The 20,766-nt window shown below is 47.4% G+C and overlaps 1 protein-coding gene across 6 annotated transcripts in view; it reads left to right on the top strand.

Annotated features, from left to right (window-relative positions):
* Positions 1–618: 618 nt before the first annotated feature.
* Positions 619–20,766, top strand: part of LOC120833178 (rho guanine nucleotide exchange factor TIAM2) — a 92,132-nt gene continuing 71,984 nt past the window's right edge. The window contains exons 1-21 of one of the 6 annotated variants that reach the window (XM_078089510.1): positions 708–857; positions 1,761–1,844; positions 4,019–4,112; positions 10,524–10,568; positions 10,853–11,014; positions 11,338–11,494; positions 11,608–11,735; positions 11,865–12,041; positions 12,129–12,208; positions 12,320–12,431; positions 12,759–12,893; positions 13,091–13,200; positions 13,307–13,500; positions 13,577–13,677; positions 13,778–13,891; positions 14,043–14,199; positions 14,381–14,511; positions 14,625–14,766; positions 14,855–14,893; positions 15,036–15,242; positions 15,342–18,166. In XM_078089510.1, coding sequence (XP_077945636.1) covers positions 11,416–11,494; positions 11,608–11,735; positions 11,865–12,041; positions 12,129–12,208; positions 12,320–12,431; positions 12,759–12,893; positions 13,091–13,200; positions 13,307–13,500; positions 13,577–13,677; positions 13,778–13,891; positions 14,043–14,199; positions 14,381–14,511; positions 14,625–14,766; positions 14,855–14,893; positions 15,036–15,242; positions 15,342–17,383 — 3,948 coding nt within the window. In that variant the 5' untranslated portion in view covers positions 708–857; positions 1,761–1,844; positions 4,019–4,112; ... (1 more) ...; positions 10,853–11,014; positions 11,338–11,415 and the 3' untranslated portion in view covers positions 17,384–18,166. Of the gene's footprint in view, positions 858–1,760; positions 1,845–4,018; positions 4,113–10,523; positions 10,569–10,852; positions 11,015–11,337; positions 11,495–11,607; positions 11,736–11,864; positions 12,042–12,128; positions 12,209–12,319; positions 12,432–12,758; positions 12,894–13,090; positions 13,201–13,306; positions 13,501–13,576; positions 13,678–13,777; positions 13,892–14,042; positions 14,200–14,380; positions 14,512–14,624; positions 14,767–14,854; positions 14,894–15,035; positions 15,243–15,341; positions 18,167–20,766 lie in introns of those variants that run through there. The other 5 variants (XM_078089511.1, XM_040199119.2, XR_013452771.1 and 2 more) reach the window with 5 other exon arrangements.

The raw sequence follows: 20,766 nt of genomic DNA, 5'->3' as shown, positions 1-20,766 counted from the left end.
ATTTAAATTTTTAAAAGTTATCGTAGAAAATGCTATGAAATGGCTACATTTGCATTCCACTTAACCAAAACAAACCATTTTAAAAATGGAGAATTCCAACCTACGCAGCATTAACAGTCCCATGCAACTTAATATTGTATTGCAAACGTGATAAAGACTTAACTGCCAACCAGTGCTGTGTGCAGTCTATTGGGAATTGAGGCTGGCTGTAGCACTTTGCATTTAAACATGATGCATGGTGTAATTCTCAGGAAGACGAATACGTGTCATATATTCTGTAAGGGCCAAACCACCACAATCCACAGTCCAGCAAACCCATCCTGCACTGATTACACATGGGAAAGTCATTCAGACATCCGGCGTGATGCATATTATCCCAACAACAACAACAACAGGTAATGGAAGGTGCAACAAAGATGTAGTTTACTCTGGGTTTTGTTGGATATGTTGTTCCTGCTAAACATGACGTCTGTGTAAATAAACGTACAGTTTGTGTACTGTAATTTATATTGATGGTGTGACAGTTCGTGTGTTTGTATACAGTGAAATAAAGTGTTATTACAATAACAAACATGCTCAACTTTATCTAAGCCTTCTAATGGCACCGCTGGCGCTTGTGTGTTTTGTTATTTTGAGGCCCAAGCAAAAGGCGCACTAGTAGTGTCCCGAAACTGGCGCTAGGAGTCGTTGCTCTGTGCAGATTTCGTGTTGGGGTTATGCGCCATATTGGCAGTCTCCTCCATCTCACCAAGCGTCGAGCATGCATGCCTCTAACCGGTTATTGAGGAGAAATCTGTAAATATTTACAGTCACCTGCGAGCGACACCATGGAGGCCGTCAAAGCCTTCAACAATGAGGTTTGTTGGAAACCATCGCACCGCTCGGAGCCCATTGAGATTACAATAAATGGTGTCTTATACGCCTTTTCGGTAGCTGGTATGCTAACGTTAGCATCTAGCCGCGGAGAGGAGGGTAGCCTCACGCAAGGCCGCTGTTTGTGCACAACAATAACGGCGATTGCATTGACGTTGTTCGCTGGCTACTTAAACCGGACCCCACTGACTACAGTTATGAGGATAATGTGGTTATTGACACACACCGTGCGCAAGTTGCCAGTAAATGAGGCGATATCTCCCACGGACTAATTTAACGTTATTCCCCTACGGTAACGGTTAACCCCACTGCTAACGTTAGCTACAAGTTAGCAACACCGCCTCAGTCGTGCGGTAACTTGGTGAGCTAACGTTAACTAGCATTAAGTTACCGCTGTGTGGACGTGGGGGGGGGCTGGGGGCTCACAGGCACACTGCTCCCCTTTTAGCCAGAAATTAATTGCCATGTTACGTTTGACCAAATACGTTTAATACACAATGTGGATAACCGGGTTGGTTCACAGCTACAGCACCGAGGGACGTTTGGTCACGTCAGGTTAACATTAGCATTAGCCACCCAGCTAACTATGCTAGCGCATCTCATTTGTGTGCATTGACACTGATGTTTGTCTCCGGGTGCCAACGCTTAACTCAACACCCACTCGTAGTTATTATTCAAAGGTAACACGACTCGGATAAACGCAATTACATCGCGGACGGTTATTTCAATAGTGCCAAAATAAACAAATACACCATCTCATGATGAAGGTTTTGCGGTGGATGATGCTCTCTAGAGGGTTGCTTGTTATAACGCTTACATGGTCATTGACGTTATGTTCTAGTAGTTAATTACGTGTTATGACAGCGTGTGTTTCTGTTACTTTCCAGCTGTACTCATTAAATGAGTACAAGCCACCCATCTCCAAGGCCAAGATGACCCAGATCACCAAGTCTGGAATCAAAGCTATAAAAGTAAGTATGTAGTGTTAAAGCTCGAGGCAGGTAATGGGGAGTAAAGCAATAGGGTTAGTTAACGAAAAACAAATCTCTTCAACTCGCCAAAATATTTGCTTAACCATCGAGGTAGTACGGGTTTTCTAGGTTTTTTGGTTCTAAAACTTTTGTAAAATTAGTCAAAACAAGCAAGTCAACTTCCGATCTTGAACATTTTAGTCGTTAAAGGTGTTTTTCATTGCGAAATGACTGGACTATAACATAAATAATAGGTCTGGACTTCTATTTCCAATATAAAACTTTTTCTTTAAACCTGAACTAAATATAATATTTCCATGGATTAATAAGACACTTCCTTACATACAACTAAGTACTACTTTATTAACTGAGGGCCAACTTGTGGTTTGATCAATTAAAATAAATAATAAACTCAAGCTAACCTGGCTACAAATATAGAAACGCAAATGTGATCTTACAACAACATTGAATTATTATGTCAGTGTCAATATGCCAGTTTTTTACTTTTGAACCAGCTGTTTGACGCAATATCAGCTCAGATTAATTTTGGATTTTTACATCTTTATACCCTTGTGAATACCGGTGTAAAATACATTTATAAAATCAATTGCTTTTTTTGGGGGGGGGCTCCAAACTAAAATCAATTGCTTTTTTTGGGGGGGGGCTCCAAACTAAGGCAGACAGTGAGAGGGTTAACATGCAAGCCCAAACATGTAAGCATGATGCACACCGGTCCATGTTTTATCACTTATCAAATTTCCATATGGGGAGCGAGCCCACACTATGCCTGGGCGGAGGCACAGCTTACCGCACTATTTTACCATACGATGGATAAATACTGCTTATGTTGGCGGTGAAAACGGGTTTGAGGTATTAACGTAGCGGTTTGCAGCAGGATTGAGATACTTGAGGAATCCACCTTTTGTGGTTTGGGGCCAAATTGAGTGTTTAAAAAAACTGGTGCTTATGTGTGTTTTTTATTAGCAGTTTTGTGATTTCATGTAAAAATCTGACATCTGATACAACAGTCACTCTGCATAACACAAGGAACTATTCTAAGTCATTTCTTTCCGGGTCTTTTAGTATTGAGATGAAGGGATCTATTTATTTTAGGTTGGATTACTGTCTCACCCTAAACATGCCGGTTTTCATTATTGTTAAAATGGGATTCAAATTTAAATCAAATTATATTATCAACTAATGTTTGCAAAATATTATTAATTACTGCTTCAAGCTAAAAAGGGGAATAATTGCACAACAGCTGTAATGACGGCACCTGGTCCATAAATGAGAAACTTACCTCTCAGCTGTGCTCTCTTGATCACAACTTAACGAATGAGTCTTACTTAATAAATCGGCTGCTTCGCCGTCTTTGGCAGCGCTGCGTTTCTTGATGCCTGTTAGAACATTGCTCACTGGACGTAATATGCAAACATAGATATTTTAATAATTGGAACCCGTGTGCTTTTGAAGATAAAATTATTTTTTTAGGACAAAACCCTGTCAGCCGCTCTATAAATTCAGCTTCACGTATGAAACAGGGGGCCCTTCACAACAGACCTTGTGACTTTTCATTGTGAGAAAAGCTCTGATGTCTCTAATAGCACAAACCAAATGACTTAGTGTCCAACCAAGTGAGGACAGGACCTGCTGTCTGCATGCACAATACAAGGGCCCCCGAGGCCATCGTTGCTTCCTTCTTCTGTTCGAGTGAACGCGACACTTTCGAGCTGCTTCTTTTAAACCAGGTGCTCAGATTGAGGGTAGATTGGGGTATTTTCATCGACTCCGTCGTCAAGACGCCGGCGTGAGACACAAATACACACAGTCAGGAACTTGACCCACAACAACGGATGAGGCGTAGCATATCATAACGCGACGGATCGTCTGTAGGCGCACCATTTTTTCTGATAGGCCCACGTACTAAGAGGAATTATCCCCTCACGCGTTTTCATTCAAACATTCAAAGACGTTTTCTGCCCCGTTCTGTAATTCTGCTATAGAGATGCTGTGGACATCTAAGCACCAGTCCAGGACACCAGCCCTTCGCCCCCTCTGGCGGTGCCCTGTTCCCTCATCCCGTTTGCGCTCTTGTCTCTGAAGGATCTGCTGTGCTTGTGCTGTTGCTGCGCCTCATGTTGCACGACAATAACTCCCGTTTCCCCTTCCCTCAGCAGCTCCCCCAGCTCCCCCAGAGCACTGAAAGGGAGGCAGGAGGATGGGGTGGAGAGAGTTACACAGAGATAAGAGAATCCCTTACCAGCTTAGGTAGGAGTAACGGGTCGTTTCACGAGGAACGTGGAAGAAGACTTTTTTTTGTTTGTTGCTGTTTCGCTTGTTCGGTGTTGGCTTCTTGCTCCTGAAGGTGTGATGGCGATGTCTTGCTTCGCGCTGAATATCGCTGGTGTTCAATCCGTCATTGGCTGATGTGATGCAGGAGCTATGAGGACGCGCCGCAATAATGTCACAATACGGAGGCTGAGCAGAGTCTCAGTCGTTGGAAGACGTTGAGGAGAAAGCCTGAGTTGGTGTCGTGTTTATCGTCTTGGGGATTTCTTTCCCCCGGGTGCTGTCTGTCTCCCAGAGGTTAAACCCCGAGTGTTTGTTTCAACAGAGCAGCAGTGATTCCCAATGTGTTTTTTCTTCTGTCGGCACATATGTTGAGAAAAGGACCGTTTCGAATCAGCTGATGCTGTTTTTGTATTTTTTATGTATTTAAGTCACTGTTTCAAGTGCTGATTTTATAAACAAATAATTTATTTTATAAATTAATTTACAGCTTTACCTTTATCCACCTCTTTCCATGCTCTGCTCTACTACAATTAACGGCACACTGGGTTTATGCGCTGTACATTTTGGCCGAGGACATTTAACTACACTTTGAATATTGCTACTTTTATTTAACAATATCAGTTATTAGTAAAGTTTCTTTGTAGGTTCAGATTATTTACTACAATATAAATCAACTGAAACACTATGATGTATTCTTAATCATCAGGTGTATCCCAAGACACCTAAATATACCCGACACAGACAGTTTTAGGTAATTAATGTGAAATGATTTGCTACAATGTCCCTTGGCGTTTTGTCTGCTTTGCTCTAAAGGTCTTCTATTGAAAGAGAATACACTCTTTTCATTGGCCGATAAATCATATTATACAAAAATAGGCATCACGGTGAGGTTATACCACATGCTAAAGTGTGATATGACTCATGGTAGGAAATGTCCTTTATTGTTGCACCTCAGATGTGGTCCTATTATTTTTGCGCGCTGAGGCTCCGGCCTAAATTCTTCTCATCTTCTTCTCTGTCCTGCAGTCCTGAGTGGTGAAATCGTATTTGGATCGTTTCATATTTGTGATTTGTACTTGTTGCTCCCCGAGTAGTTTGTGCCTTTTGTGCATTTAAGGCCACAAGTGGATTTTATAACAGTCAGTCTCACTTTGTATTCATGCTCTGATAGTGAGATAATGCGATCATTCATCATGAGCTCATCGAGGATCGATTATGTCTTTTTTAGAGGAACTTCCCCCACTTGATAAATCTACCACAATGTGTCCATCAAACTCCGCATTTTATTGTTTAATTTAAAATAAACAATATCCCCAAGTAACTTGAAAGACGATGCTTGTGATACACTGACAGAAACTCTGTGATCGCAGCTCTCAATTATGTTCAATTGTATTCCGCCAATTATTACACCATTTTAACTGCGTAGACCAGAGCTGTAATAAAGCAGCGAACAACAACTTTCTTTGTTCCGATATAGTTGACTAATGTTTACCTGATTGAAAGATGCTCTAAATTTGTCATTTTGTACTTCTAGGTAGTGATAGAAAATAAGCAAAAGAGAAAACCAGACGCTTGTATTGCTTAGTTTGCCTACAATAATATTCTCTGCAAGTATTTATATTAAGTACTGTACTTGTTGCACACAGCTGTTTTATACATATTCCAGCTGTGACTGAAGGATCGTTTACATTTCCTAAAACTCGGCAATCCGCACGGATCCCCCGTCTGATCCGGGGATTATTTACGCCGTGTATCCCAACGAACACCTGGTGGAATCAAGTGTTACTGGCATCGCTATCCGCCAATCGGCACGCCGTCTCGTATCTCTAATGACGTCATACGGGGAACCACTAATCCGTGTTGAGGACCAGAGGAGAGCTGGTAAAGTGCCCCATGGAGGTTCTGTCCAGTTACACTGTGGTGCGTTCAGGGTCTATTCGTGTGCAAAAAAAACCCTAACGTGATGATCTGTTGCACCAGTACTTGCTGAAGGATGATTTTATACTATTAGTGTTGTACTGCACGTCTCTAATGCCGTCCGATGTACGTTAGGAAGACCACCTGCCGCTCTGCTCGTGCACTCTGCTCGTGTCAGCGGGTTCTTCTACAGCTGCTGACCCAACAGCTGGGAGAACCAACACCAGCCATGTTTGTTGCGCCCTGAAAGGCTGCCAGTGTTGCCGACTTGGCGATTGTTGCTTGATTTAATGACTTCTGTAGCTGCTTCCTTTTGTAGAAGTTGGCTTTGTTTTTCAATTCTGAATTATTATCTTTTTTTTTTTTTTCAAGTTCTTGCTAGTTTCTCAAGATTCCCAATCCTACTAACAGTAGCGTAACCAACAAGCCCGCGTGACCCTGAAATAGTCGTACTGCGGCCGTAGTTTTGGCTCAGAACTTCATTTCTAACTTGAGGAGGAAGTCGTGAAACATTGGAATTGATGTAAAGTGCATGTTGTCCTGCTGGCTGTCTTAAGTCCTCCGTGTGGATGTGCAACATGCTTACGTTGCCTCTTTATGTCTTTGTTCCGCTCCGCACTGGTCCATGGAAGGTGGATTTTGTTGTAGCGGGTTTACAGATTATTTTGTAACATTATTTCTAACCTAATGTCAGTTGTAATGTCCCTAGTTTAAACTAATAGCGGTGACGTAAACAAAACAAAAAAAGTCTCGTCACTATTTTGCTCAATCTTCAGAATTGAATCCTCTTCTTCGGGAGGATCCCTCTTTGTTTGAGGTGGAGGAAATTATGTGATTTGACCTTCCGTTACCTTCCGTCTGGATGGGGAATTTTTCCTCATTATAACTACGAACAAGAGTTTATAAAAGAGTCCACGTTCTTTATGGTGGACAACTTTTCGGTGTACTATTTTTACATTTTTGAACATGCCTCACACTTTAAAAAGTGTAAATATCCCAAAGAATATAATTTCAGAAAGTGAATTAAATATAATCAGAAAAATGTATTCATTCAAATTGAGGATTAAAAAAAAAACATGGCGAAGAAAGAAAGAAAAATCTCTAAAGAAATTTAATGTATTAAAAGATTTTGTTAGATTTATTTGTGTTATTGTAAAAATGTTAGCCAGTATTTCATTTTAACTCGGGGTGTTTGTGACAGCGGAACAGCATCTAATCTCTTTTATCACCAAGTGGTCTATTCACCTAAGCTGGTCTTTTGAGTATGTTAATAACTTTCTCTCATCTCGGCGGTTGATTCAGAGTGACCTAAATTCTGAAGACAATCTGTAATGGAGCCCCCGTCCCAGACAGGATGCGGTTTGCTTTTTTTTTGCCACATTTATAATTCCTGTTTTCATCATCAAGCTATCGTGTTTATCGCGTAAATACTGGCCGGTGTTGAACGTGTTCCAATTGGCTTACTTGGACCACTGATGTGTTCACTGGATTCTTCAAAGCGTCTCCCGGGCGTCTGTTGAGTTCAGTCACTTCATTTCTGCTTATTAGCCAGTAAACTGGTGCGTCTGACACTCAAATCCTAATATCCTTCTGTCGATGCCGCCGTGACCCAAATCGATAGTGTTCCGTCCTCGTGACACGGCGCCGCCTCAGAGTTCAACAGTAGAGATGCTGTGAGTCGTCGGCGACATTACTGAACATTGCTCCTGCTCATTTGAGTGTTTATTTGGACATTTATTTTAGGTATTAATTGTAAAAGAATAACCGAAGGCGCCTTTCCTGTTTTTCAGAACGTGCAATATTAATGAACAGTTACTGAAACGCTGTTTAATTGCATTCACAACAAAATCCCATCTCGAATTTGACACATCACTCTGACTCTACGCTTCTGGTGTCCTATACGGGACGTTGAGGTTCTAGATGTTCCAGTTGATAGTTAACCATAAAGTGTGTTCTCCGGTTCTCTGACTCCATCTGCTGGCTGATTGTAGAAGTGGAGCTTTTGATCAGATAAGGAGACGTCGTTTATTCTCTTCAAAAACCAAATGTAATAAAATATCTAAAGGTTGAATATGTAATACTTCCATCTTTATAACATTTTTTATTTTCCCACCTACCTTTTCAAGGCTTTATTTTCATTTTAATGTGGGAGGGGCTGTTATTCAGTCCCACCTCCACCTGTCACTCATTATCCACAGCGTGAGACCAGTCTGATGATTTTAATGGTCATAACCAGTTATGTCTTTGTGACATCCGAAGCATTGAACTTGTTTTCCTCTTGTGGGTCCGGTTGATGCAGGGTGATTGTTGTGTGTTTAATGTGTAACTTTGTGTTTAATGCTGTCATTGTGTGTACTTGGATTTCTTCTCCCCAGTCAGATGAAATTTGTCCTTTTTATTAAAGATTGATTGAAGTACAGAGACATGGAGTTCACCAGCTGATGAAGCCTGGCTGTGACGGTCGTCATTCCGTCTAGTTCATAGTAGGAATCTGCTGACATTGGCTGACCTTTTATAAACTTTAGAAGTAGTAGACAAGTCACAGCAATGTAGTGTCAGAGTAGCAGTGGTAATTTTGGCAGCTATTTTTGATTTAGTCTTGGTCTTTAGACAAAAATGCATATTCGTTTTAGTCACATTTAGTCATTTTAACCCTTCTTAGTTTTAGTCTAGTTTTGAAAATGTGACGGAGCAGCCGGGCCAAGAACAAATGGTTGAAGTGTTTGTGTGAGCTGATATAAATGACATGTGAGAAATCATTACATGAAAGGATTTGGATTTTAACAAATAGCAAAGCATTTATTTGCAAGGCAATTTAACAAATTGGCAAAGGTGTAACAACTTCATGAGGACCAGGGACATAAACACAACGCTTTGTTGTCTTTGTCTGTTTACTTGCAGTGCTTTTGACGTGGCCACCGAAAACTTCATGGTCCTTTTATTGTTTCCACTGTCCCAACAAAAGAGACCTTAACGTCCTACAATCGGTGCAATACATTATTTTCTTGGCTGCATCATAAACCAGCCTTTCTAAACTGGACCCCCACTTTTCATTCAACAGTCTTTTCTTTCTCTTTGTCTCTTTGTTTATTTGTTGGTTTCATGACCAGTTCTTCTCTCTTGTGTCCTGCGGGTTTTCCTCCACCTGCTCGGTGCCGCCACGTCCTTCACCTGCACTGCGCAGTTCTATCATCATCAAAAGGATCCACCTGTCACGTGTGTGCGCGCCTCCACGTTGCTTAGTAACGAGCGTACGGTGGCCGAGACGGTTTAACACCGTCTATAGTTGAAATGCGTGAGGCTTCAGAACCTGCAATGATTTTATTACGTTAGACGTGTTAACAGCCATGAGCTGTTAAACGGGTCTTCATGTTTCTGTGAAGCAGCGCGGCTTCAGCCTGCTAACAGTCCGCTAAACCCGAGACAGCTGAGCTAAACTAACGAAGCCACAATCAAACTCGCCGAAGCGTAAAATAGTCGTCGCGGTCCGCAGTCGGTGCACCAGAACCACCGCTGCACCGATGCGAGCGTTCTGGGTTCGTGCATGACGTCATCATGATGCGTTAATATCTTTGCCTGTCTGTTGTCTGTTAGATGCGTGCAAATTTAGGGGGGAAAAGTATTGTGACTTAGTCAACCACCAACATTCTCGTCTCGTTAACAAAAGTTAGAATAGATTTAGTCAGTTTTTCTTTTTTAAGATAGTTTTCGTGACGTCTTAGTCTCGTCTTAGTCATGGAAAAAAAGGTCGTTAACGAAAAATTTTCGTCATAGTTTTCGTCGACGAAATTAACACTGCAGAGTAGTAGTCATAAACCTCTTTAAAATCATATATACTACAGGTGTAAATGATCCTTTCTTTATCGGGTGTAAATTACTCTAAATTAAAACTCAAAGACACACTTTTCCAGACTGAAGCAGATTCTGCAAGGAGAGATGATTTTGCATGAAGAGGGAGCTAATTTTGTGTTTATTAACTTGCATGTGCTGCTTTGATATATGTGTATTTAGATGAATATGAGCAGAAAGCAGCTGGTCTTCGTCTCAAACGATGGATGATTTTAAAGAGCACAGCCGGTGTCTGCAGAGCTGTCAAATCACCTCTCGCTGGCCGGCTCGCTTTAACGTTGAAACAGTTGAACAGCTCCTTCTGAATAAAAAGTGCACCAACTGGACCAGTAATGACATTCACATTCTGGTTTTCCAGATTTGAATTTAGTTCATTTTTCCTAAACACACGTGGGTGCTGAATATTTGTTGAATAACTGGTATCATTGACCAGAAGAAGGTTGTTACGTGTAGTAAGACCCAATGCAAAAGTAATATTTTTTTTTCTACTTTCACACCCCGCGAAATTGCAAATTTTCCTTCAACCATGATCACATGATGGCTGCAGACAAAATGATACTACAGGTGATTTGACAAGTTCACACCACTCTAAATGTCACCTTTGCTCTGCTTCCCTTTCAGTTCTACAAGCACGTGGTCCAGAGTGTGGAGAAGTTCATTCTAAAGGTGAGCTTGGAAGAAAAAGGAAGAAGATCTAACTTCAATTTGGGACCTTAAAATACGCACGATGCGCAAACCTTTTCACGGCATTCATGCATTTCATTTCAGTGTGATGACTTGTTGAATTTACGAACTCGGTGTGAGTGCAATGTTCATTCTCTCGTGCCGTTTTCGATCTACTGTAAATGTGTAGATTCACCGCTTAAGAAATGCATTAGCGGCCCCAGACGGTAACTCCATAAATCGTTCTACCTTTTATATAAAAACATGCTCGGCGTCTGTCTCCTCAGTGCAAACCGGAGTACAAGGTCCCCGGGCTGTACGTCGTCGACTCCATCGTGAGGCAGTCGCGCCACCAGTTTGGCACGGAGAAGGATGTTTTCGCCCCGCGCTTCAGCAAGAATATCATTGCAACGTTCCAGCAGCTCTACCGCTGCCCTTCAGATGATAAGGTGCCACTCACCTGATCCTACTAACCCATAGCATTCTATTTTATTTTATTCCTCTTGCAACCTGTCTATTGAAACTTTTTTAGCTTCATGCGTCACTGCGGAAGCAGGGATGAACGGGTTCACTGCATCCAATCATCTTCATGCATTGTACATCTGTAGGGCTGTTAGTTCTATTCCCACATTATCATGGGGAAATATGTCAAGAGCGTCAAGAACGAAAGTGCCTTGGATTTTCTCTAAAATCACGACACCACTTCCTTTCACCGGGCTGCGCCTGCTTTTTATCATCGCCACGTTAAAGCTGCTCTTTTCTGCGTTTTCAGAGTAAGATCGTGCGAGTCCTGAACCTGTGGCAAAAGAATGCGGTCTTCAAGAGTGACATCATCCAGCCCCTGCTGGACATGGCGGCAGGGATCGCCCCGCCCAGCATCACGCCTGTCATGTCCTGCAGTTCCGCTCCGGTCAATAACGCTACACCTGGTCAGTCAGAGTGTGCACCGATAAAGTGGTCACATGACGTGTTTGACACCGTTGGGAAGATGTGCCTACCTCCGAGTTCACGTTACCACGCCTCTTGTTTCTTGTGCGTCAAGGCACCCCGGCTACACCGGCTACTCCGGCGAACATCGTCCAGGGTCTGCCTGACTGGGCTTCCCAGATCACCAACACAGACACTGTGGCTGCAGTCGCTCAGATCCTACAGAGTCCACAAGGACAGCAGGTCAGTGAGCATGTGCAAACCCAACGTCAGAGCCGAGACACTCAGTGAACCGCTGCCCAGCCCCCTTTTGCTGGAGGAGCTCGTGTGGCCGTTGCTGTTCTACATGCCGTGCGTTGTCGCCCTCCGCAGCTGCAGCAGCTGGTGCAGAGTCTCCAGATGCAGCAGCAGAAGCCCCAGCCGTCCCTGCTGCAGGCCCTGGACGCCGGCCTGGTGGTACAGCTGCAGGCTCTGACGGCCCAACTCACGGCCGCCGCTACGGCCAACAGCCTGAACCCCCTGGAGCAGAGGGTGTCCTCGTTCAATAAGGTAGCGCTGCAGTCAGCAGGTAAACGTTTCTCCTGTTCCGCGCGTCGCCGGCTGCCTCCTCATGCGATGTCGTCTATTCCCCCGCAGAAGCTCCTGGGTCCATTTGATTTTGGGAATGATTCAGAACGCGGGGAAGATTCCAAGAAAGACTCCTCTTCGTCACAGTTGTAAGTTCAGAGGTTTTGATTTCTCCCGCATGAAAAGTCAATCGTGGTTCAGGGTCCTTTGATTGTGTCGACCACATCGAGTGGTCTAATCGAGCTGCTGACCACTTCCAGGCCGATGGTGTCGGAGCCCATCAACAGCTCCCTCTTCCACCAGCTGGCCGAGCAGCTCCAGCAGCAGAACCTGGAACAGTTTCAGAAGCAGCTTTTGGAGCACCAGCAGAAGGTACACACATACAGATCGTTGTATCCCAAACAGTGTTTGTTCAGGGCCGATGGTGTACTTGAGCTTTACAGGATATTTACAGGACAAACAACATCATGTTTTGTGTGTCCAAATAAATGGCGAAAGTATCTGCCGTGATCTTGTATAGATCATACAAGATAAAGCCAGTGACTTCGAAGTGAAGACTTCTCATCCCACAACACGTTAAGACAAAAAAAATGAATCGTTTTGATTATAGATAAACATGCCTAGACGTGGCTTTTTTCCCGATGCCTTGCAAATACACGAAACATCAAAGTTGTACTTTTCTTTTTATTCCCCCCCCAGGCGATGAGCGCAGATGGGCAGGACTCCATCTTTGGGCACGAAAACTCAGCTGCTTCTGCTCAGAGCAGCAGCAGCCAGCAGCAGCTTCCTGAGGCAGACAACAAGCTGGATGACACCATCGATAACCAACAGCAGGTACGCAGGCCAGTTGTTTAGCACCCAAACCTGTAAATTAGCTTTATTTATGCCGTGGTTGTATTTATTTGCATTTGTGAATGTAAATATTAGTTTATTCTAACGTAGGAATAGATCTCAGACTAATAGCTGCAGCATTATATGGTGTTTCTGTCGAGCGAGGGGCGACGTGAGCCTTCATCTTTATTTCTACTTAGGACATGGATCTGGACGAGGGCCCGGACGGCATGGAGGAGGAGATCTTTGAGTCGGAAGAGAAAAAGAACGCAAGCACGCGTTCCCGAACGCGCTCGCGGTCGCGCTCTAGGTCAGTTCCAATTATTTCGGACAGACGCTCCACGGGAGCTGGCTCGTGGTGTGAAAACATGAAAAGGAGAAAAAGAACGAGACGTTTTTTGTTTCTCTCTCCCCAGGTCTCCCAAGCGGAGAAGATCCAGGTCCCGCTCTGGCTCGCGCAAACGTAAACACCGCAAGCGCTCGCGCTCGCGCTCCAGAGACCGAAAGAGGAAGTCCTCGCGGTCTTACTCGAGCGAAAGACGCGCCCGGGAACGAGAGAAGGAGCGGCAGAAGAAAGGGCTGCCTCCCATCCGCTCCAAAACTCTCAGTGGTAAGTGGAAGCCTTTGTGAAAGATGTTCGTAGTCGTATTGTTTCATGGAGAATAATCGGCTTCCCCTGTGCCCAGTGTGCAGCACGACCCTCTGGGTCGGACAGGTGGACAAAAAGGCCACTCAGCAAGACCTGACCAATCTGTTTGAGGAGTTCGGCCAGATCGAGTCCATCAATGTGAGTCAACCCCTCTCTGGGCTTCCTCCCGTCTGTTTTCTATTACCTCCCTTATGTACCGGGTGACGTAACCGCTCTGTGTGTGGCCGTGTTTCATCAGATGATCCCTCCTCGAGGCTGTGCCTACATCTGCATGGTCCACAGACAGGATGCGTACCGCGCGCGCCAGAAGCTCAGCACGGGCTCCTTCAAGATTGGCTCCAAAATCATCAAGGTAAACAACCACCTTTTGTGTCATGATAGTATCGTCATTCCCTTTGAAACGTCTCCACTATCTAATGGATCCTCACACGCTCCTTGGAATTACTTAGAAAAATGCCGTTACTTGACGCTCTCTTTTGTGTGTCTGTGTGTGTGTGATCCAGATTGCATGGGCTCTGAACAAAGGGGTGAAGCAGGAGTACAAGCAGTTTTGGGATGTGGACCTGGGCGTCACCTACATACCGTGGGAGAAGCTGAAGCTGGATGACCTGGAGGACTTTGCCGAGGGAGGAATCATCGACCAGGAGACCGTAAACGATGGTGAAAAGAACCCCTTTAACACACTAACTCATTCTAAAAACAAAGCCCGACTCCGTAGGAGTGCTTGTGCAGTTATAAGTAGGACAAGCAGGTAGGTTTGTACACATGAAAAGGACACGAGACGGAGGTTGGATGACGGTTGACTGCTGTGCTTTTTTCATTTAAATGTTTATTTCTGCAGAGTGGGAAGCGAACAAGAACGCTGAGCCAGCCAAGGAAGTTTCAAGTCAGCCACTAAGCGCTGAGCCCACGGCAGCATCCAGCGCGCAGACCGAGACCTACAACCAGCCGGTCGCCATGATGCCCGTGCAGGTACCGTCTCCACCTGTGGAAGCAACAGCCTTTGATTGCACGGCTTTGATTGTCTTATGTTTGAAAAAAAAAAAAAAAGAGCGAGAATACATGATCCCGTTTCTGTTGTCTAGCTCCCAGTGACACAGTCCGTTCCCAGTGCCGTCGGCATGGTGCCGCCTTCTTTCCCTGTCACCATGGGCATCCCGCCGCCAGGCTACGGGCCGCCGCCCCCCTTCATACGGGCCGGCTTCAACGCCTCACAGCCTCCGCCTGGTAAATGTCACATCAGGACGTTGTGTGAATAATGTATCCGACCTGCAGATGTTCCAAAGCTCACGCAAGAACGTTTTCTGCTTTCTAGGTTTCCTGCAGGCGGCCGCCATGGTCTCAGCGGCTACTGGTGAGTTTGTGCGACGTGTCACCTCGATAACTAGAACACGCTTATGGTTTTCAAATCTGTCCTTTCAGCGTTTTTTTGAGTGAATTTGTTTTGTCTTTGAGCTCTGATCAAATTTGTGGTTTCCTCCTGCGGCCGTCTGTAGCGCTAGTGCAGCCTTCATTGGCCGCCAGCCAAGACGCTGTCAACGAATCGCCATTCAGTGCTATGATCCCTCCGTCCGGCGCCCTCCCTGGCGGCTTCATGGCCGGGGTGTTCAACCAAGTGGGAGTCCACGGTCAGCAGGCCACCAGTGAGAAGTCACTGCAGTCTGCGGACGGTATGGATGCTGCGGCAGAGCTGACCCTGCAAGGTGAGGAACGGCTTCCTGCACCGGCTTGTAAACGTGTCATTTGTGTTCAAGCTGAGAGGAATCTGAACCTGTATTTCTGTCCCTGTGTTTGGTCCCCAGGAATGCAGAACGCCGTCCGCAGTGGGATGGGTCTCCTCGGGATGCACCCCACAGCTTCGCTCACCCACCAGCTGCATCAGTCGGGTCTGACCGGTCCGAGAATGTCCGGCCTGCTGCCTCTCGATGTGCGACCCAGCCTCCTCCAATCCGGGGCCGCCGGCCGCTTCCCGCTGCTCATGCAGCCGGGCCCCGTCCACCAGGCCGCTGGCCTGCTGGAGAGTTCCCTCCAGGCTCAAGCCCGCGCCAGGGCCCCCTTCTCCCAGCTGGACCCCTTCAACCGGGCTCCCAACCATAACAGCGAGAATATATCCAAGCCAGAAGATGAGTCTTCTTCTGGAGCGGATGAGGGCAAAGACCAGGACTACCGCTTCCCTCCAATGGAAAAGCACGGCACGGGCCTGCTGAGGACCCCTCCACCAGAGCAAAGGGAGCATCTTGGAGGTGGTGGCGGCGGTGGAGCAGCAGCAGCAGCAGCAGGTGGAGGAGCAGCAGGTGGAGGAGCAGGAGGAGGAGGAGGAGGCAGGCCGCCCTTGCTCCAGACGCCCGTGACGCAGCCAACCAGAACCAGCCTAGTGGGCCGTCTGCAGGCTCTTGCCGGCTTCACTCCTGAGAGCCGCTGGAACCAGACCAGAGGGGACTTTGATGAGCGGGACGGCATGCGAGGAGGCTTACAGGCCCCCGGGGGCTCAAAGGGCTTCCAGGAAGAGCGGCCCACGCCTGGGCAGAACTTCCCCAACCGCTTTGAAAGCCGCCCTGGGACCGCGGCTGCGGCAGCAGGAGCGGCCGCAGCCGCTGGAGTTTCGGGCAGCGCCGCCGGGGCTGCTGGGGGGCCACAAGCCTGGAACCGCAGCGGTGGTGCCGTCGCAGCTTTCGACAGCGAACTTCATCAAGACCTCGATGAGCGGAGACGCCCGTGGGACAGGCAAAGGGACAGAGACGAAAGAGATTTTGACTTCAGGCGGGACATGAACGGCAACAACCGCCACAGCAGAGAGCGGGAGAGAGAGCGGGAGCGCGAAAGAGACCGAGACCGAGAGCGGGACAGGGACAGGGAGCGGGGCAGAGACCGCACCAGAGAGCACGAGCGCGACAGAGAGCGCGACAAGGAGAGGGACCGCGAGCGGGAGCGCGGGGGCTGGACACCTCTCCTCCCTCTGCCGACGCCTCTGCTTCCCACTCCGCCCCTTAATCCCAATCTGACCCTGAACCAAGGCAAACTGCTCGCGCCGCTCAAATTGAACCCCCAGCTTCAGTCCCGATTCCAGTCCCCGCTCCTGCCCCAAGCTCAGGCGAAGCCGCCTCCCTCCGGTCCGAATCAGCCGCCGGCCCAAGCTCAGACCAAGTCTCCGCCTCCATCGCAGAGCCATGCCGCTGTGCCCGAGCACCGGTCGGAGACGCCAGCTCCGCCCGAAACGTGCGGGGCGCAGTCACCGGACGAGTCGCCTGGCAAAGCTCAAAGCCCGTCAACGCCCCGCGCTCCCGACCGGGCCGAGTCCTCGCCGCAGCCCGAGACCCCTCCCCGAATCGACTCCCCATCCCAGCCCGGGACTCAGTCCCCGGCCCAGTCCAAAGCCAGTGCTTCTCCGGACACTGAGACCCCGAGCCAGGCCTCGCCGCTGGTCGAGGCCTCGTCCCAAGACTCACCTGTGGCCTTCGCGCAAGCTGCCAGCCCCCCCGAAGAGACTCCCTCTCTGGGGGAGCGGGACGAGGAGGAGGAAGAGGAGGAGGAGGAGGAGGAGGAGGAGGAGTCGTTGTCGCCGCCGCTGCAAGGGAGAGCCTCCTCGCCCCAAACCCGGTGGGTCAACGGAGCCGGGATGGACAATAGCGCCGCGGCCGAATCCACGCCCGAGAGCTCCGCCGAGAGCTCCCCCCGGCGCTGTCCCGAGCCCCCCGGAGAAGCCTCCCCCGGTTCCGCTCCCCCCGACAGCGAACCGGAGCCGCTCGCCTCCCCTGAGGACGTAGACAATGAACCGAGCGAGCCGGCGGAGGACGCTGCGAGTCAGCCAGTGGTAGACACTGTCACAGACACTGAGGGGACATAATCATCACTCAGTAGGTAAAAGATCATTTTGTAAAGTTGTCTCTTCTTCTCTGTGCTCATGTCAGCAAACCACCACACGGGACAAGCCCAATACTGACTCACATCAGTTACTGTCTTATAACAAATGATTTTATCTCTCACAAATACCAGTGTAATTAAATAGAAAGCTTGTTAGCTGATTTATTGATAGACTATTTTGTTTGTGTTTTTATTTACTTTTTTTTTTTTAAGTTGTAATGCCAACCCCACTCGTTTTTAATTTAAACTTGGCAAAATTTTATCCAATAGCCAACCAAAATGTTTTCAATTGTTCAATGGGGGAAAATGCGCTTTGACCTTCCTATGGAAGAGAGAAAAACATCCTGGCTGTTGGACGAAGGATTGAACACAGTCGCACACAATACTTTTGAGAAGGGCAGTTTCTGGTCCGATTCCTGTCTCCTCTTCTTTTAAAATGCTGCTGCAGAGTTTTCAGTGAATGCTTTTGTGGTGTCCTGCTTTCGGTTTCTACGCAGAAAAAAAACAAACAAAACAAATGGCCTGCACACAGTGAGACGAGTACAGCTGCTTATAGTTGGAAAAAGATGAACATTTTCAAAATGAAAACGTGACCTTGTTGTATCCCCCAAAATAAATGTCTGTAATTTGTTTTTCCAATTACACAGTGCACACAAACAGCAAAATGCAAGCCGAGGGGGGGGCAGAGAAAAAAGAACAGAGGGAAATCTCATGTTGGGTGCATTTTGTTTTAGTTTTAAATAAACATGCTTTGTCTGTTTTAAAACCACATGCTTTAGGACTGTTTTCTGACCCCAGGACGAGTGGAAACTGAGACAGCTTCACAGGCTCGTACACGTTGTGCGCCGTCGATTCGGTGTTGTCGTTGGATGCAACCGCGGGACTTTGTAGTTTCTGACGACTTCAGCCTGTATGTTACCCCCCCCCCCCCCAAAAGCTTTTCGCTGGGTGACTGTTGAGGACGGGGATTGTGCCTTTTTTCTTTTTTTAATGGAGTTGTCGTTCGTGATGCTACCCAGCACTACCGTTGATGCTAACCGCACACATTTGACTGGCCTGCCGCTCGAGCGGGTCGCTCGGGCGCCTTGTACGGCCGTCGTTTTTGTGCATGCAGCCCTGCAGCCATGTTTTAACCTTTTTTGTTGTCTCTTTTGTCATTTCTCACTTTTCTGTCGGGACATACTACTAAAAATCCATAGTTGTGCTGTTCTCTTGGAACACAATGTCTGCTACAGGAGTTGTGATGTTGAATAAAAGTTAAAAAGGTGCATCACATTTTCACCCCTCTTACTGTCGTGAATCCTGAGCCGATTAAAGACGACTTGTCGCGCGGCGCCGCTAAAACCTCAGACGGAGATAACCGAACCGATCAAAATGAGATTAGGAAACCGGGGCTCACTAACAGGCGGACCCCAGCCGCTGTTGCATCAGGACCTGCAGCCCACCGCTGATTAGGAATTCTAAAACATTTTACAGAGCGCTTCAATTTTTCACTGCCGCACGAAAAATAGTAACTTCTCCCCACGTCTTTCTCGTATGTCCTAAACTTTATGAACGTGATTATGTAAGCGGCGCCACGAGCCGGTTTCAATAAGCACAGACTAAACAGATTCATGATTACGTCATTATTTCCAGAAAAAAAACGGATTATAAAAGTTGTCCAGATATTATTCAATTGAACGCTCTTTATTTCATTTGATAGCTTACATACAGAAGTTGGTACAACTGCCACGTAAGTGGCACTAAATCAGACTGCAGGTTAGAATCTGCTGTGATGTTCCACACCTTTGCACGAGGGAAATCGCCGCCCCCCCCCCCCCCCCCTCTATTTGAATAACTAACGTCGGCTCGTAACTTCTTTAGTCTCTTAGTTCAGTTACTGTCCGACAAGCCAGCAATAAAAATAAAAAAACATCCCAACAACAAACTACCGGGAGATCCGTGTTGAATACACTCGACGTCCTCAATCCACGCCTAGCAATAAAGGTGTTGATGGAACCCCCCACCCCCCCACTAAAGCTTCCTGTAGTAGAATATACATGTAGAGCAGCCATCTGGCACTGAACACAAGGGGGTTAGGGAGGGAATAAATAAATGAGGAGGGGAGTAGGAGAAGATGCTCGTTGCCCCTTTGCCCCCCCCCCCCCCCCCCTCCTTCACTGCCGGCCTGAGACCCGGCCTGCTACAGCTTGAGGAGGAGCTTGCACAGCACATGTGCCAAATCAGCACGGGCTGATTTACGGGCCGGCTGGTGTCACGGAGCACGAGCCGGAGGAACCATTTCAAAGCGTCGCCCTGCGTGTCTGCTGACGCCGATTTAGCTCTCGTTATGAAAGACGACGGGAGAGGAGCAGCTCCATGTGCTGCATAATACCTTTTACCTCCAATTACACCCCGGTTAATCCTGCAAATCCAAACATGAAAACAAATGTCATCGTTTGGCTCCTGATCTGGCATCTGGAGACCTGTGAGGGGATAAAGCCCGGCTCATAAATGCCCCGCGGTGCGTCTCCCAGTGTGACTCGGGGGGGGCCTGTACGTTTCCAGCTGCCAAAGGGCCCGTCCGGTCAGCCGGGTCGAGGCCTCCTGCTGACCTTCTCTCACAAAGATTTGACAGGCTGAGACGTTGAATCAAACCCCTATCTGCCTCCAAACAGACGCCGCTACGCCTCCTACGGCAGTAAAAATAAATCCCCACTCGGCATCCTTCGGTGATTTATCTCCTGTAGAATAAAGGACATGAAAGCTAATGTGGATTAGGTTCCTTTCCCGTGCGCTATTTTCCCCCTTCACGCCAAAACGGGTGCAACCAGCGGGATCGGCCCGTTTCCGAGTCCAGTGGGTTTTCCTGCTCCAAATCATTTGCTACACGTGGTATAAACCCGGAGCATGAACCCCGCGGGAACACAGCAAAGCGCGCCTGACCTTTAGTTGGAGGATTAGCCCAGCGCGTGCAACAATAACGGGAGACCATAACGGTGCTGCGTGTGGTATTGCTAATGTGTGCCGAGAAGTCCCCCCCCCCGCTGTGAGGAGGTCAATTAAGACGGGATGAAGAGGGAACGAGAGTGAGCTTGTAAATCATTTTTTGATGTGACGTGTGGAAATTGTTGGATTTCCACATCCGGGGCATAATTTCCTCCATAACTGGGGCATTTGTAGGACTCTTTCTTGTATAAAAGAGGCCGGTGGTGCATTTCCACAACGGCCGGTGTTCTCCTGTTGCCACTGACCGGAGGACCAGGACACCGCGCCTGCGGTACCGCGTCCGGCCACCGGGGGTCAGTGTGGCACCGCGGCGCTCCGCCGTCTGTGGCGTTGGCGCAGACTGGCATCTTGGTAAAGTGCGACAATCTCAACAACAAA

Source organism: Gasterosteus aculeatus, chromosome 15, assembly GCF_964276395.1.
Source record: "Gasterosteus aculeatus chromosome 15, fGasAcu3.hap1.1, whole genome shotgun sequence".
Lineage (NCBI taxonomy): Eukaryota > Metazoa > Chordata > Actinopteri > Perciformes > Gasterosteidae > Gasterosteus > Gasterosteus aculeatus.
Note: the sequence above shows the minus strand (reverse complement) of the source record. Positions and strands in the feature narration are given on the sequence as shown.